The sequence below is a fragment of the Paramacrobiotus metropolitanus genome, unplaced genomic scaffold (genome assembly GCF_019649055.1).
Source record: "Paramacrobiotus metropolitanus isolate TYO unplaced genomic scaffold, Prichtersi_v1.0 Parri_scaffold0000014, whole genome shotgun sequence".
In the NCBI taxonomy this organism is placed as follows: domain Eukaryota; kingdom Metazoa; phylum Tardigrada; class Eutardigrada; order Parachela; family Macrobiotidae; genus Paramacrobiotus; species Paramacrobiotus metropolitanus.
Window position 1 is genome coordinate 228,943 of NW_026570234.1, and position 18,006 is coordinate 246,948.

An 18,006-nucleotide genomic window follows, 5' to 3' on the forward strand; every position below is an offset into this window, starting at 1 on the left:
GGAAAACCCCGCCCAGAAAACCCAGATTCCAGTTTTTGCAGGATAAACATAATTATTAGAAGCATTAGAATAAACTGCACTCATTGGAATCCCGGCGAATATGTTGGAATGTAATAAGTGATTATACAGGAAGTTGTCCCCACCCACACCTTTGTCAAACCGGCGCTTACAGTAAACAAATCTCACACTTACCAGTTACCTTGCCCTGGTATTATTCTGCGCGCGGGCAAATGACTACTGTAGCACTAGAACTTTCATAATGTTGTTTTATTTCTCTTTGGTTTGTCACACAAAATAATGAAAATATAATGAATGGTATTTTGCGTCTGCGACTTACAAGTTAGGAATTTCAACATAGATGTTTTCGTTCTTAATTTTTGCAGAGCGCACATTAGAATCTGGATGTTTAGTAGCATAGTAAAAAGTACAATTTGCAAGCTGCATTAATACTGATGAGGAAATTTCAAACAACTCATCATAAACAACTTGCAAAATCTTTCAGGAAGGATTATAGTATTGTCATAAAATGATACATATCATTTCTTGGGCTTGATCTAATTACCTCATAGTACACCCGAACCAAGCAGGTGGACTATGACCTCTTGACCATATATACATGACAAATTTTTTAGGTGTGAGATCGAGGGAAAAAGTTACAGTTATGATTTCCATTTCATACACACGCACTTTCTTACATCCGATATGAATGTTCCTAAATCACTTCAGCAAGAAATTGCTGTATATTGCGTGCCTAGGGGCACTCTGTCGACTTGACAGGTATAAATGACAATTGACACCGAAGGTCCGCTGCATGGTCCAAGCAAAAGCAGGCCACAGTACCTTCCATGTCTCATCATGCGCTTCCGTGTAGAACCACACCGCGCGTTTTTGTTATTGCTCATTAACGGCCAGCATCTGTAGAACGCTCGGATGTTTTTGTGACGAATTCTCGCACAATAAAATATTAATGTCTCACTCACGGTAGCATACATAGACAGAACGTAACGAAGGTTTTGTTTGAATCCGCCGTTTGTTCTTCATGAATAAGTTAAGTGCGCAATAATGAACTTGAAGCGGCTGTTAAAAAAATCATAATTATGTGATACTTTTACGCACTATATTTAACAAAAATATCTTAATTCACATACTACGGAATACAATCTGGACAATGCTGCCGTCATCAGTTTACTGTTATCTCCATGCGCTGTGGATTATATTACTGCTGGTTGTAAAAAGCAACTGTGAAAGCATCCTGCTGGGTAGGGATTCCCTTATGAACTTAAAGGTTTAAATTTTATATAGATATTTCTTGCAAAGCATTGCACTTTGTCACTGCGATATACATATGGCTGTATTTTTGGAACGTTGCACAACTATGCGTATTTCCAGGCTTCTAATGCCGCTTGATAGCCGTAAATAGGATAATATGAATAACTACCAAATTTTAGATTTAATTTTAGCACTTAAGCAGAAAAGGGAAACATACTACACCCGTAGATAATGCGATTGTATAACTTAATTATTTGATTAACTATATTATCTGCAGATTGTCGAATTTGGAATTGTAAGGTTTATAACGAGTCTTGCGATAACTCTAGATCTGTTCAAATTTTTTATAGCACCCGAATTTTAAAATGTTGTCGCAAATTGCATGAAAACCAGATCGATGGTTATTTGCCAAATTGGCTATACTCGTACTTGTATTCCACCAGATTTTTGAATTAGACCTATTTTAAACCTCCATTTAAATCCCTGTAGTGCGGTCATGTCAGAGCGCACAAGGAAACGGACGGTGCATCCCCAGTCCGGAATGCTGCAAGCTGGTCGGAGGAGCTGTTGTTACACCAAACGAAGATCAACCGTGCGGAAGCCGCGAAGTCTGTTGTTACATCGTGCCGACAGTTCCGGATTCTGATCAATCGTGCTCAGCATGTGCTGTGTTGACCGGTACGTTAAAACTGCGTCTTCATTAATACACCTTAATGCTACTGTACCGAATTAATTAAAACGACGGTAGGCGACAATGGCAAATATTGCCCACTCAACAGTTCTGTGTCACAGTGCATATATGCAGTGCACGTGTATTGTAGATGGCTTTGAAAACCAGTTAACCTTTTTATTATCTAGTAAAAAAAACCTTTTTATTATCTAGTAAAAACCTTTGAAAAACTTTTTACTATCTAGTAATAATACTAAAAAATAGCTCTTTGTGCCATAGCCTTTGACAATACTCAGGAAATAACCGAGCGCATGATGTATAGCTCAAAGCTGCCATAATTATGAGCAAAAGCAATGGAAGTGCTACAATTTTAACAACACTTTGTATTAAAATGTCTAGATTACTGATAAAAATTATAATTAGTACTAGTAGGATTTTTAAAATTTTATGTTACACAAGCAATCTGTGTACCCAAATTACTTACTAGATGCAATTACTCTTACGTTATATGCATCCTTCTATATTATGTAGTATACAGTAGTATTCGCTGAATTTAGCGATGCATCTGTTGCATCATACTGCTTTGCCAGAATTTACTTTCGAAACCTTTTTCGGCAGATTTAGACTTCGTGCTAACTGTGTACGTTGTGCGAAATTTGTTGGTCAACATATGGTCAACTGTGCCGTTTTTTGCTGTCGTGCAGCAAATAAAACCGGAGTCATCACCACACCTGCACCATCTGTCGTGAGCGTCGAGAACGCGCTGAATACTGTTGATACAGCATTGCCGGTCGCGGATGACCAAGCCAACCTGATTCGATCATTCGGTGGGCCCACCTCCAGGGATGATCTGTCGGCCGGGAGACCACGGCCGGCGTCATCGGTTTCATTCTTCGCCCGAACAGCAGAATCGGGATTCGGCATACCGTACCGTATTGAACGAACAATCTTCGACAAAGATGCCATGAAAGACACTTACTGTTGGCAGGTAATTGTGACAAGCGACATTTTTCAAGCTTGATGCGTGAATTAGACTATTATAATCATGGGAAAATTTGGTATAAAGTGTGGTGTTGTAATCTTTGCACGGACACATATAACATCAGATTTTTAAGTAGGTTGCGCTGGTGGATTCGAGCGGCAAAATTTTCGGTGGCGGCGCACTCGTGGCGAAAAACTACGTTCTCACCGCTGCCCACAAAGTGGCTAAGTAAGCGTATTCGCGATTGTATTACTACAATAATTTTGTACGTGCTATGTTGCAGAAAATACTCCGTAACGTTGTCTTACTTTGCCAAAAGTATTGTATCGTGTTTTTTCGATATGTTTATGCTGGTTCTGGTAATTATTACGCCGTAGAAACATTACATATAAACGGTCCTTAAACTATACGACTGATGCATTTTTGGCTGCTCACTAATCACCCGATTGTGAACTGGGTAGTGTCACATATTTTAAAAATATTTCATACTTTTAGTATCCTAACATGATTGCGAACGACAAAACTTACAGAACAACCTCGTGCACCATGCTGCACTCAAACAACATAACTCTAATGGTATTCATTTCGTGTGTTTTATAGTCGACTTCCTCAGAACTTTCAAGTAGTATTGGGAAAATACAACTTCAAGGATCAGGAGGAAGACAGCAGAATAGCCAGTCCACTGGAAGTTATCATCCATGAGAACTGGGATCCAGCTGTATTTGAGAACAATATTGCGCTGATCCGAATCCCTAACGTAAAATGCAACGGTGCTGAAGTGTGCACTATTTGCCCAAGCAGCAGAGGATTAGATCCGCTTGCCCAAGCACAAGATATTTGCTTTGTGACGGGATGGGGATCAACATACACAAAAGGTCCGCTCATTTAATTTAAAAGGATATACTAAGTTTAACTGTGCAGTAGTACTGTTGACGTACCGTGGATATATGAAGTTATATAATTAATAAATACAGTATGGTATAAATTAAACCGTATTCAATGGCGTAATCAGTTTTATGAATGGAAGTTTCAGACTCCGATATAGAAATAACATTACTTCATTCTTATATGCGTTTTTTAATTTGCGTCATGTGTCCATCAAGTATCATATGTATACATAGATGACTCCGTCTGGTCAGGCAGCATTCGGTATTCATTTTAAACAAGTTTTTTTAAATTTTGCAGGAGAACTGGAAAAGCTGCAACAGAATCAGATCTCACCAATCTCAAATGACGACTGCGTCCGCCGGTTGGCCAGATCTGGTATCGAAGATTTCATCGTACCTTCGACAATGTTTTGTGGCTCCAGTGCTGATCCAGATCACCTTGCTTGTGATGTATGTGCGTGATGAAAATATTATCGACAATTACTTAACGGTCTAAAGTAAAATTCTAGGGTTTTCCCGAACAGTAACATCTGTATTAAATGAGGCAGTACGTATATAAAAAAATCAACTACTAATTTTGAAAAGTAGTTTCATACGTGAGACTTGACTGAAATGGCACAATCAAACGAAATCGATACCTTGTCATTACGTTTCAAAAAACCTATAAATTTAAAAAAAGAAAAGCAAATTAACTATTTTTTATAGGGTGACGGCGGTGGACCTTTAGTCTGCATGCAAAGTGGGACATGGGCGTGGGAACTGCGGGGCTTAGTGGCGCTAGGTGTCAGTCAGTGCATAAACGTCACAGATGCCCCTACGGTGTACACGGATGTCGGAAAATTATCGGGATGGATTGCACGCAAGATCCAGCAGCTGGATGCCGAGAAGACGCCCTGGGATCGGTATAAACTGCCCACGACACCGCGCACAACTACCACCACTACCACGCCGACCACCACTACACCAGTGCCGGTGCCGGTCAACAAGGCGCCCATTCTCAACCGACGAACCTACGACCGTACTCCCATGACTTTTTCATATGTCTTCCCCTCATTTCTCAGACGTCTTGAGGATAACGCCGATGACTCGCCGACGTACTAGTGCGCTGCTTTCTGGATAAATGCAGCGCTTGCGGTTGCGATCATGCACTGTGCTGATGGTGTTTTACCTGATGGTAGTTTTCAGTGATCCTAATGTTCGTTAAATTTCAAATAGTGACGGTTTTTGTTGGTTGAACTGAATGGTTGCGAATATGTTTTGAGATCCAGCTGGTCTGGTCAATGTGCTGTATCATGAATCATGATGATGGTTAAAATAGTACAAAATAAAAGAAGCTGCTGATTCAAGTGTACACGTACTCGTATAGTTATATATGTAAGTATTGCACATACTGGTTACGCAAATATCTTGTACAGAAATTTGTAATGTTAAAAGTTGTAATGTCAAACTGTAACAAAGGCAGATTTATTAATTTTGCAGTAACCAGTTTATTAATAAGCGACCATGCGTTGCTGTACAATTTGAAAGAAATAACTCACAAATGGGGTGGTAAGTTACAATACATATATTTCAGAACTAACAAAGAGAATCGTATTTTCGCCGATTACTCATAACAAAGGAACCTAAGAAAATTTTTGTTCACAGTAAGGTCCCGTTTCCATTACGACTGCTAATCGATGACCGGGGACTGAGTTGGGAACTCGGCGATGTCGTTCGCGATGACACCGGCACCGGTCCATAATCAAAATGCTGCGCAATGACCGTCCCTGTGATTCCTACAATGATCACGGCGCTAGCAAAGGCCAGCATCATTTGTCCCACCGAGTTATTCATCCGCAAAGCGTTACAGTGCGGCGCCATGTCGAGAATAAAAGCCGCTGGCCATTTGGGACTTTGGCAGTCTTCGAATGTCGACAGTTCCGGATCGTGGAGGGAATACCGGACTTTGATAGCCATAAAGGTCACGCAGATCATAAAAACCACCACCGTGAAAACAACAATAAAGCGATGGAGTTTGGGGTTGTGGAGCTTATGCTGTACTAAACAGGCAATACCCAGGATGAGAATGGGCGTTCCTAACCATATTCCAGGCTTGAAATGGTTTTCGAAAAGATTGTGATCATGGAAGATCCAGCTTATGATTTCCGCTAAAAGCCGCAAAGTGAAGTTGCGCCACCAATAAACAACATGAAAAACTCTCTGTAGTATAGACAGCTTTCTAATCAGATATATCATGCGTTTGGTGTTGGTACGGGCATTTTTATTTATTTATACAAGTATATAGACTATAAACTAAAATACACATGTTTTGTATATTTTGATTGATTAAAAAGTATGACTGCGGGATATTAATTTTGGCTTTAAATGATACAAAATTAAGAATTCGAACAACTTACAAGCACACTGGAGAAGTATTATAATGCTGCCAAATGTTGTGTGACATCCTCCCATAATTTTCATCACGTTAAGTCGAACATATTTAAACCAAGAATTTTTACGCGGCATGACGTTTTATCAAATCTGGCAGCAAATAACGACTAAAAACGTAACATTTGCGAATGAAATAAAAGTACAGAATGCAAAAGATAGAATAAATAGCAATCCTTGAGGAATATCAGCTCTGTACAAAAACATTCCGACACAAAGTAGTGAACACCGGGAAAATCGATGAACATGATCTCACAAGACGTTTGTCTTGGATTACGGATTTGGAGCGAGTCTACACCATAAAACTTTAACTACATCCCATTAAGAGGCGGTACGTAACAAGATAACATTACGGGTTTGTTTCGAATTCTATTTCCCAGGTCTAAATATTTCATGTTCTAGGTTAAAAAAGGACATAATTCAGATGGTAGTATGTGACCGGATTTTTTTTCGGACAGTAATTCATATTTGTATTATTTAATGTTCGGATTTTTGTTATTCCTAATAAGTACTGTCAAATTATGTACAGTACAAGTACTGTATCTAAGTGAGGACCGCTTCTCGCTGTTCGAACTTTTGTCGGTAAGTTTTGTTTTTAAATAGTTGTAAAACCATGCATACAAGTATTTACTCAATTATGCGTTCGGCATCAGGATTTATGTATACTTCTATAGTATTGTACTCTGTTGCAGTTACTGAACTTAGCCGGTAATCTTTATCAACCGGTACTTCTTTATCAATCAGTAATTTCATACTGTCGTCTATTGGCTCTCATTTATTTATTTGTGCTTCAGAACTTTCGGTACCGGTGAGACGGTGAATGCTTTTAGTTCGAAAATGAACAGAACTATACAAGCAGCTTCCGATCAATACAAAGTATTTGTATTTATTACAGTAGGCTTTAAGTAATCAGTTAAGTTCATATTATCTACATATAACCGAAATGCCGACGAAACCAGTAAAAAAAAGCGTAGGCCATGTAGCCACTTTCCGTTGTCACTCTATGAAGAGAACGTTAAGAAAGTCCAGTCCTTCCTTCTGCTGTTCCCGGCATTTTAGAACTTCAATTATGTCGGCCAAGATACCCGAAGCTGCCAAATAAAAACAGAACAGTATAATGAAATTAATAAAATGCATGCATTACAGCATAGAACGGCTTTGAAAATATGTGATTATTTATACGCACTCATCATCTTAGGATGTAAAAGGGGCATCGTAATCTCCCTTAGTCCCGAAAAATTTTTGGTCTGCTCCCCTTTCAATCCGGGAATTTTGCAGAGTTGTAAAAAGCCTTCGCCCGCTAATTCGTCTTGGAACATTACATCATGGTCCATAAGAGCAAAGTGAATCGCACTGCAGTCTTTGATGCATTTGTCAATTGGAATTGCACTGTAAGTACCATGCAGACGCAGTTAAATCATACATGCTTTCGATTCTTTAAGTAAGAATTCTTACAACTCAAATCTTTCGTCCCACTGTGGATCCAAGGACTTTTTTACAACGGACGTTTTGGCTAATGGAACGTTCGAAAATATTCGCATGGGAAGGAAACGAATAATCACAAACGGATCACTTAATCCTGCAACGAAATAATGGTATTGTAATTGCGCCAGGTAAGCTGTATAAACTGCTTTTCAAAGCAATGTTATTGGAATTTTCTCATTCTTTTTTTATATTCATTCAAAAAAGTTTTGCTTTTCTTTAATGTAATTAAAACATGTTCAATATATTTGTAATTGCCCACATACCGTTTGTATCCATTGGAATCACATCTCGGGCGTGAATTACTACGAATAGATGAAAACATCGTAAAATAAGCCTAAACTCGGCTGTAAAGATACCGATACTGCCGCACCTTCCAACATAACTTTTCCAGACTTTTTCTCGTAATGTATGCGGATCGTTAAAGTGCCGTATGGTGTTTTGGTCATTGCAGATTGTATGTTAACCGCCTCCAAAACAAAGGAGTCTATCAATTCTTGAGGCGATAGTTGATAATAGAAAACTTTCCTTTTAACACTCTGCAAATGACCACAACATAGCTGACAGGTACTAGCTTTGACTCGTAATTTTATCGACTTACGTGGTATCGCTCGCTTTCAATCACATCACTTGGAAGACCTTTATCTCCAGCATGGAAATACTCAATAAAAATGCTTAAACTCTGGTACAAGTTGATAAAACAGGCTGGTTCTTTCTATAAAAAAGGATAATAAATGATTAACTAACTATACTCACGAATTAAGTAATATTCAGGAATCCGCCATGTTCTAAAATAGGCACTAGTGTAGGCTGCAGTATGTGATTTAGCACTGATTTAGTACGTTAAAAATGTTAAATTATATAAGACAATATTTATGACATAAGTACAGTACGTACTGTAATTAAATTCACTGTTATATGTACAGAATGAGCTATTACTGTAAATGGTAAGTATATTAACATTAATCAACCCAAGAAAACCTGTTTTGGCATATAAGTTAGCTAGGTGAGACACACTTGGGAACGAATGTCTGCGTGTTCAATACGAGCACATAAGATTTACCGTGCGATTCGCAAACGTAAGAGCCATAATTTGGTCTAATATGTTCAGCCACAAGAGCTCCAATGTCCGTAAAAAATTTGCTTTGAGCATGATACTGTATAAATTCGCCAGTATGGAATCCATAAAATCCACCACAGGTGAGGTAAGGCTTTCCACCGAAACCATCGGAGGACAGATTAATTTCGCCAAATGCTGCGAAATCTCTGTATTCATCTATAAATAGCAATCCAACTATTAAGCAAGCTTTGGCTTCTGAGAACTTGTGATCGCTATGTGCACTTTCGTATACCGTAATAAGATATGCATAAGGAATACCTTTTTGATTAATTTTTCCAGGGCTTTTGTTATTCGTTCTGTCAGCATCTTTTTCCCGTTGAATAGAGCCTGAGTCAGTACACCATCGCAGTCATTGGCAAATTTAATCAGAACAGGATCACCGGTGTCCCGCAGCGATTTGGTCATATCCGCCCAGCCAAGTTGTTCCGGGAAATCCATAAAATGGCACCGTATGGTCTCCAGATTATTCACAGCTATGCAGAGCTAAATCAAGGCCAAAGTGACCTTCATTATTTCATTTATTTGTATACAACCTAAAGGGAAAATGCAGTAGCCGCTGTATTAGCTTACGTCATCATTGACTTCTAACAGCTCATGTTCCAACCACCCTGAGTCTTTGAAAGCACGGTAGGTAATTTCAGAAAAATATGCAACATCCTCCGCAATGTCCTAAACCCAAAACAAAAATATTACATGCTTACTTGTTAGCGAAATTTATTGTTCCACTGCTTTCATTATCTGTAATATTGAGAATAAACTGAATAACCATTAATTTGTGGCGTAAACGTTAACGGCGCTGCATGCTCATTGCAGCGGGAGGGTGTGAACGATATAAGGTCATGCAGTACTATGCAGTATCCAGTATGCACTGAACAATATTTGTATGTATACATACTGCAGACTACCTCACCAATTTTGCAAAATTTTGATATGAATGCAAATAGCAGGAATAAGTTTATTGTATGAATTTATTGCACGCTTTCAAGTCATACACTGATCAGCTTGCACATTAGGATGCAGTTCTGCTCAGGATCAGGCCATTTCAGATCTTTTATGAAATGGACTATGGAAGTAAGCATGCCGTTTGCTTCTATAACAGAAGTGCTGTAGCGTATGATGGATTCGGCTCGTGATATCTGCAAAGAAAATGCTGTAATTTTCTGTGATGACCAACGGCATAATCATCAGCAGTTTTTGGAATATTGTAGGTGTTTCTGTTGACACACAGAGAAGCAGCAGCTACAGGCAACGCGAACACATGTTCAGCTTACTTTCTGCAAAAAAGGTCACACAATTATTAAACCCTATCGAAGTTACACAGTAAGAACACAAAAAAGTCCCGTAAGGATTTCTACCCACTTTGTCGTTTTCCACCCAAGATTTCATTTTTCGTTTGGCGGCAACTTTTGCGTAAGAAAGCCATTGCAATACAAACGGAATAAACGGGGTGTTGTATTCTTTCCATTTGTGCATTAGTTTATCTCTAAAGACAAAGTAAAAACAACCGCATTAATATTTTGTAGAGAAATTCTGTAATTAGTTTCAAAAAATTGGTCAGCCATAATCATTATCCGTCGGTTTTGTACACAACGAGCAACTGAAAATGTCCCAATAAAATTTGCACTCTTAGTTTAAAGTTTAAAGTTATGGTTTAAAAAACTTGCGTGCGAACAAAATGTACGTACTCTTCAGAAAGATGCTTTCTCAAATATATGAAGTCATTCAGTGCCATGTAAAGAACGAAAATTTCCGCATTCGGCTCCTCTTTGCCCGGCGCCGTAAAGAAATCGTCTTTTAAAATGGCATACGGATCTCGATTATTTAAAACGTCCGAAAAATCCGGCATTTGCTGTAAATAGTACTTAGTCTTCGTTTCCATGGTTGGGCCGGTGAAATTTTGCATACATGTACTTACTTGTATATATGCAAAAAAGTGGTGCACTAACCTTGAGGAAAGCAAACCGCTCGAAGTCTCCGTACACGAGTTTATCAAGTTCCATCATGGTAATTGCCAAATATTTTATCTTGAAATTACTACAAGCAAAAACCTTTTTAAGAAAAGAATTCAAGTAAACAATTTCTGAGCCAGTTTAATCGTACGCAAAAAGTTTGTCAGCTGTTCGAAATGATCGCCGTAAATCGTAGTTCATGGCAATTAAGGTGTAGGAAAACGATTCCATGCCTTTACTTCCGTCATCATCCTGTAATAACAAATGTCAGCACGGACAGAATCGTAATATTTGCCATAACTTCCATTACATAACGTTACGGTTGTTATTTTACCCGGTCATATCGGAATTTCTCCCGGATGGAATGGTAGTAATCGATAGCGGCGATCTATATTCCAAACAAAGAAAAAGTGAAACATGTGCACGCACAGCCTGAACCATGCATCGCGGGGAGCCTTTATTACAAATTAACCGCGAACATTTACGTAGATATTCAAGTAACGTGAGTTGATAACTACTCTAACAAAATAAGAAATGCTTTCATATACTACCATAATTAGCATTATTACATTACATCATGTCTTCGGCCGACGGAGCTTAAAAGAGGTACAACTACCGTACCTGAACACCGGCATTATGTATCTCGTTTGCTTACCATAGTTAATGTGTATTTTAATTTTTGTGCGGTATCTGTTTAATAATTAAAGTTAACAATTTAGTCTACACATTATACTGGCATGTACATAGTTGCTCGCTGCATGCGCTATTAATCTGTTACGTGAGTTACCTTAATAGCAGCAGTAACTACAGAGTTCATGCTGTCGTCCAAGGGGAAAAATCGTTTGAAAAACTACAAAAAATGGTATATGTTTGGTGATTATTTGTTAACGAAAAATATTTATTTGGTGTGCGCACCTTGCATTCAAACAGTAGCCGTAAACATTTGAGTAAACTCTCCATCTGCCTTTGGGCAATGGTGCGATTCATGGGAAAATGGTACCACTCTTTTTCCAAGCACGATAACGCATAGTCTTTAAAATTCCCAACACACTCGGCTGTTATTTCTTCGGCATCGAGGCCTAGTCCGTTGGCAACCCAGAGTGAATCCAGATGTTTAAGAGCTTGGAATAACACGAGATAATCCAGCCGGACCACATGGACGTGAATATCAATTAGGGCAATCCATGTGCATGCAGCCAACTGCAGGTCAGTGAGGTTGCCTTGGATAGCATGCTGATGCAATATGGTCTGCCATACAAAAATTAGTATACCACAATTGTTTTCTGAAGTGATTAGAAATGCACTTATGATTATCTTTCAAGAGAGGCTATACACATATTATTATTGCATATTAATTTATTTTTTCGTCGGTATTTGCAACCAAATTTTCGTCGGTATACTTGACAGCAGAATTCAAAAACAACTGCAACGTACCTCGGCCAGCTCATTAAGCTCACCATTCCATTCGATGGAGGTCTGTAATAGGCACAGCTTTATACAAAATTAAAAGTTTTCTTATAAGCCTGGAAAAAAATGCATTTCATCCTTAAACATGCTTTTCATCGATTTTACACCTTTTATTCAGCAATTGCAGAAAACTTTCAGCTGCAGATACATCTCACATGCCGTAACTGGTGACCATGTAGGCATGCATTCGTGTACAATATTCTTTACGCAAACATTCGTGCCTTTAATTTGAAACCTTTTCCAACATAAGTTTTTTTGTAGGTACTTACTTTAAATTTTTTTACTTCGTGTTTCATAAAAGCCGTGATGATGTCCTTATGTTGCAGAAAATCGGAGCTATATGGGCGGATCAAATCAATAACCATTTAATCGACTTGTCAGTGGTGAGGGAAGGTAGAATGAGTAGCAAGAGGAAATTACAGATTATTAGTCTGATTTTTGTCTTCCCGGGTTGTTAAGTTCAGCCGCAGGCGTAAACTGCCCTGGACACGGGATTTATTCGTCGTACGCGAGTACAGATTAAACACTTTATCGATGCCAATGGATGGAATATCCTGCGATAAGGATGCGTAGAGTAGCGGAAGTGACGTCATTTTGCTAAGCTATTTAAATTCTCCCGGTAGCGTATGTGCACATACCAGAACACGGATATCGACACACCCCAAAAAGTCATCCACATTATCAGCTGCGCTTTTCCTCGCAGACTGGGCGATTTGCTTAAAATATCTGCTCGAAATACATACATACAAGAATGACATACTGTGGAACTATTAGTAAAGGTCAAAATGAAAAGACGAATGCAGAAGCGACGTGTACCTGTTAAGGCCTTTAATACCCTGCACATTCTTGACATTTTTTACGGCATCCATTACCTGAAAGAGGTAATGAATATATTAACGCGAAGTTGCGCACAACACTGAGTTATTGTTCGCGTTACAGTCGTGGCATTTGAAATGAACTTTTATTATGATTTTCTTTACATGCAATGGTGACGCTTCGTTAGTGATTAGTGTTGTACAGTATATCGTGATGCAACATATGCTGTAGAAGTAATGCATACGGACTTGCAAATATTATATTCTTTGTACTCACTTCGTACTCTTCATCATGGTCAAAAATATCCAGATGGAGAATATCTTCACTTGGATCGTCCACCGGCCTATAACAAACCCATCAATGAGAAAAATTTTAGAAAAATTTTAGTCTGGAATAAATATATATGTTGGCCGATTATAAACTTATTACAGCTGGAATGTTTCGTTCCATTGCGGATTCAGGGTGGCCTTTTTGACCGTGGTGGTACGGATAAATTTCGCCGGCAGTTGTTCCAAAATATCAGAGTTGTAGTCTCGTCTCGATTTGGTACGATTGTGTCGGTACATGCTGCTCTTTTTTGAACGTGCTTCTTTAACATCTTCCGGAAACGTTTCGGAAGATGGGGTAGATTGTAGAGCTTCTACTTGTCGTCTGGATCTATTTCCGATAAGTCCTTCGATAAGAATGGCATATTTTAATTTGGGTATTTGACATTCAGAATAGGCCTTAAATCTATCAGACAGAATGTTATGCCAGGCATGCTCAATGGGTTAATTTCCTACCCAGCATGCAATAGGGATCGGAAAACCCGTTGGGATCTTTTGCTTCTAAATCCCGTCCTTCAATCACGGCCACGTTAAGTACCACTTTTGGAGGCTGAAATGATGATCATGTTCAAATTTATTATGCGGACACTACTACGAGTATTTTACTTCGTGTTGTATTTTAAAATCAACAGTTCATTATTTGCCCTTGCATTATGTTTCCCTTGCGACGTAATGTTCTTGTGTTGTGTGTTACACGATAAACATGCGATGTAACGCAGTAAACAGACCGAGTGTTAAGTGCTATAAATGTAAATAGTTAGGTGAATTTGGCAGGTATTGTATAAAAGCCGTTACAATAGCACAATGCAAAACACTAAATCAAAATGTTCAGCCAGACGTTAGTGCAGCTTGACTAGATACCATTAACACTACTTCTATGACTAACATATTTATAACTTTTTTTAAGCTTAAATTGGTAAAACAGCAAGTGAAAATCATGTTCGTCGCATCAACATTCTCAAATCTCATTCGTCGCATCAACATTCTCAAATCTTTCTCAAATTATGCTTTCAAGAATAACCTTTAACTTTTCATGTGATCTGTAAAAGTGAAACATGCAAGTGCGCTGTACATTTTATCTTCTCTCACGATTCCAGTGTGAATTCATTATTCATTATTCATGGACTTTTTATGCTTGTGGATCCCTTTATTAGCAACAAGCATAAAACTACACTCTGAGAAAAATATAGCTTTATAAATGTCATGGATATTCTACATCTACCATAAATCAAAGTATAAAGTTTTTACCCGGACATGCAATCTTGGAAAAACCGATATTTTAGAGCTGAACACCGAAGTGCATTTTTCTGATTTTTTGCTGGAAAACCACACCGCATAATGTGTTTTCCTGTCCATACCTATTGTGCAAAATAGAAAAGCATATATTGTTGCAATTATCCTGAACAGGATAAGCCGCAGTAACCAGATGCCGCATGTAATCCAGCAAATAACGCGCCATTAGCAAATGCAAAAAATCGATCCACCGCTTGATCGGTAGTGACATGTATGCCAATCAGCCTCAAGGCGCGGTTTCTGGATTCCAATTTATTTCATTCGGTGTGCAACACCCCGACGCAAAAGAGAGCCGGACTGTTGTTATCTCGGTTGTATTGATCGTTAACTAATTGTTGAGGTCTCGTCGTTTAGCCCCCATGAAAATGCCTCTCTAATTGAAGTGAAGTTTATCCTGACTGGTCTCAGCATTTTGTTTAGAGCGATCACTATAATCGTGTACAAAATGAATATTTTATGCAAATATAAAAAGGAATTTTACATCGACAGGGCATAATGGTAGCATAAGGCAAAGGTTCACTGAATTGTGTGCGTGAAAGATGGTTAAGCGCGCTTTTTATTTTCTTTAGATAAAAATATTTTTGAGATCGTTATTGCAAAATAAGTGTACCTAATCGGTTCTATTGATCGGCTCATTTGATGTATCATTTACGGATTGCAGCTGTTCAAGCTGCGTATTAAGTGACTAACTACGCCAAATGAAATGAAAAATATTGTTCCGCCTTACTTTTTCCTGGTTTGCTTTGGAAAACAATCGATAATGACGGGCGCTGTCAATTCCAAAAGCGGCCTGGGCATAATCCAAAAGCTCATCATTGTAAGCCAGATGTTGGTAGGGATCAGTTTGGCCGATTTTATGCTTAATTGTATACAGTACTAAAAAAATACCACATCATATTATTGTATTGCATGCGTACGTTTAGTGCTTTGCTGTGCATAGTATTTAACCCTTTATATAGTTAATAAAAGTAAATGAACACAAAAATTAAAATTGCGAAGATACCGCGCAGCACATCGATATCCTGTCTTTTCAACATTAAAGAGCAGCAAAATATTTAAAGCAGTATCATAAAATGCATATATCGAACGGTCAAGAAGTATAAATCCGCGATTACAAAAATGTACTGCATTGGAACTTATGCTTTTTTCTGCACCAGATAAATATAATTATTTTATCGGTGCAACCACATTTGAGGACACCAAGTATTTCCGTAGCCTTAGTAAGGATAAAGCCAATATTATGCTAGATGTACAAGACATTTATTAGGATTAACGATGCACTTTTACGCATCGTTGCAGGGCACTTATCCCGCTTTAAACCATTATCTTTGCTGCTTCCAGGCCTATAGGCTTTCATAGCGCACCATAATCGTGCACTACATGAATGCTTTCGTGAGAATCTCTCTAACAAACTTATCCTTACCTTCTACATAAAGTTCCTCTAACTGTAAAAGGAGTTAATAGTAATATCCATCAGTAATATGTAACGCTTGCAATATGGCAACGTACATCATCTTCGACATTGGTCACACTACGCCGTCTGCTTCCTGCATTAGACGAGTTCATTGTACTTCCGGGCAATTTGAATGGCAGACTTTGTTCTTTTTCGGCCTATCAATTAATGTAAACTTTTACATTTTGTTTGGAGCTGGTGCTGATCAGAATGTGACTCGACGTTCGACATACGAGATTCGAAACGTCCTTCTGCAAGATTGCGGCTAATTAGGGAGTCATGATGTGCCTTACCTCTTTATCGGCACGATTGCGATATTCAAGTGCTCGGGAAGAGAGTCCACTAAAGCGTTCAAAAAAGTCATCTCCAATATTGTCTCTGAAATAGAACGTACATTCAGACAACACAGAAAACAGTGATCATTTTCCCAGGAACTATACCTTGACTATACGTGTGCTCTCAGATACGCATGATTTTAGTACAATCTTTATACATCTTTTTAAGCAGATAATTATTGAGGTCCGCAATCTTAATACGATATTCCTCAAAATATTTACTTATTATTCTGTATAGGTACGTATCAGTAATTGCCAATCACTTCTGCTGTTGGTAACCAACCTGATTCTCATAGCAATCTCAGGAGAATTAACCCCTGAGGATGAACTAAAAACCGAGCTTCTTCTACGTCCCATAAACATATTGGCCGGGGCTGGGCGTGCAATTACACAATGCAGAGAAATATGATTATCATACGAAAATACTGTACATGATCACAGGGAAAAGAAAAAGAGATCCCGTTTCGCTTCCCTACAATGCCGCTGTCGGTTGCCTCAGCAGTCGCAGGCAAACAAGCCGACCCATTTGGGGTCATTAAGTGTAAATCACAGGAAGTGTTGATTCGAGACTGATTCGCTGGGTAACGAGGGAAAACATGGGGGTCTGCTTATGGCTGATTTCCTGCCGTGTGCGCCATTGTATAAGGTTTCTTTTCATCAGTCCCTTCAGTGATCCCGTGTTTCGGCATGTTGTATGGAAAGTCATTGACAGAATGACTGGGAGCCAACTTTTTGTTTCTGTTACAAAACCGGGTAACGTACAGGGACATCCGCCCTTGTGCAACTGTATGTATATATAGATATCTGTCTATATGTACATATTGGCAAAAGCCGGCCCGCTTCCGTTCAACATTGGGTGCAAAAGTGTGAACACAATTTTTGCGTGCGTGCCATATGTCGTTTATCGGATCACTGCGTGCGTCGCCAGCCTATTTGCATGGCGCGCTCTCTCCGCAACGTAGTGTTTTCTGTGTATATACGATAAGGTACATTTCGTACTTCCGGTACTCCCTTGCTTACTCTATCCCGAGTACTAATCATGGATTTCTGTTCGTCGGCATCGCACCGCCTACACAAGCGCACGTGTATCAATGCAATCGGGAAGCAGGCGCTAATGCAAAAAAATCAGGAAAACGACATCCACTCGCTGGTTTTTAGTGGAATTTGAGTGATTCAATTTGCAATATTTCATTTTGCATTTTATCCTTCGCTAAATTACAGAAAAAGCTCAGTCAGGAGTAAGTTGTGGTGTAATTTCTCGAAAAAAACGATCTTGATATGCTAGCATTTATGTGCTAGATGAATCAAAGGACTTTTGCTTCAATAGCTGACCCGGTTCTATTCGAGAAAAAAGCGCCCATGTCTTCTTCATCCAAAAGATGTCCTTTGGATGGTTGTTTTTTGAGTTTCAAAAAGCCATAATATAGTTTCGTAGACCATGTATATTAGACGTGTAAATGTACATAAAAAGGGGCTCCATAAGTATACTGAAACATGCCGCTCTAAAGACGGCGTGTTGTGCTCCGACGA

At 38.8% G+C, this 18,006-nt stretch overlaps 3 protein-coding genes across 3 annotated transcripts; 1 reads left to right on the forward strand and 2 right to left on the reverse strand.

Moving 5' to 3' along the window:
* Positions 1-914: 914 nt before the first annotated feature.
* LOC129584710 (chymotrypsin-C-like) lies at positions 915-5,126 on the forward strand. Its single transcript, XM_055477007.1, has 7 exons — positions 915-1,259; positions 1,759-1,947; positions 2,644-2,927; positions 3,058-3,149; positions 3,522-3,796; positions 4,107-4,258; positions 4,514-5,126. Exons 1-7 carry the CDS (start codon positions 1,169-1,171, stop codon positions 4,907-4,909), a joined length of 1,479 nt encoding a protein of 492 aa, XP_055332982.1. The 5' UTR covers positions 915-1,168; the 3' UTR covers positions 4,910-5,126.
* Positions 5,127-5,279: 153 nt separating this feature from the next.
* Positions 5,280-6,461, reverse strand: LOC129584781 (uncharacterized). The gene is made up of 2 exons (XM_055477096.1): positions 6,205-6,461; positions 5,280-5,955 (listed from the first exon to the last, which is right to left on the reverse strand). The coding sequence occupies exons 1-2, from the start codon at positions 6,311-6,313 to the stop codon at positions 5,447-5,449; spliced, it is 618 nt and encodes a 205-aa protein (XP_055333071.1). The 5' UTR covers positions 6,314-6,461; the 3' UTR covers positions 5,280-5,446.
* A 646-nt stretch (positions 6,462-7,107) lies between these two features.
* LOC129584684 (BAI1-associated protein 3-like) lies at positions 7,108-17,169 on the reverse strand. The gene is made up of 30 exons (XM_055476972.1): positions 16,760-17,169; positions 16,435-16,519; positions 16,198-16,299; positions 16,112-16,133; positions 15,416-15,564; positions 13,852-13,945; positions 13,499-13,742; positions 13,346-13,412; positions 13,070-13,125; positions 12,892-12,979; positions 12,674-12,807; positions 12,523-12,589; positions 12,221-12,262; positions 11,702-12,034; positions 11,574-11,636; positions 11,121-11,174; positions 10,938-11,038; positions 10,784-10,871; positions 10,523-10,686; positions 10,197-10,320; positions 9,830-9,973; positions 9,408-9,506; positions 9,096-9,320; positions 8,781-8,993; positions 8,319-8,432; positions 8,091-8,256; positions 7,984-8,022; positions 7,691-7,814; positions 7,422-7,624; positions 7,108-7,326 (listed from the first exon to the last, which is right to left on the reverse strand). Exons 1-30 carry the CDS (start codon positions 16,837-16,839, stop codon positions 7,232-7,234), a joined length of 3,579 nt encoding a protein of 1,192 aa, XP_055332947.1. The 5' UTR covers positions 16,840-17,169; the 3' UTR covers positions 7,108-7,231.
* Between the last annotated feature and the right edge of the window lie 837 nt (positions 17,170-18,006).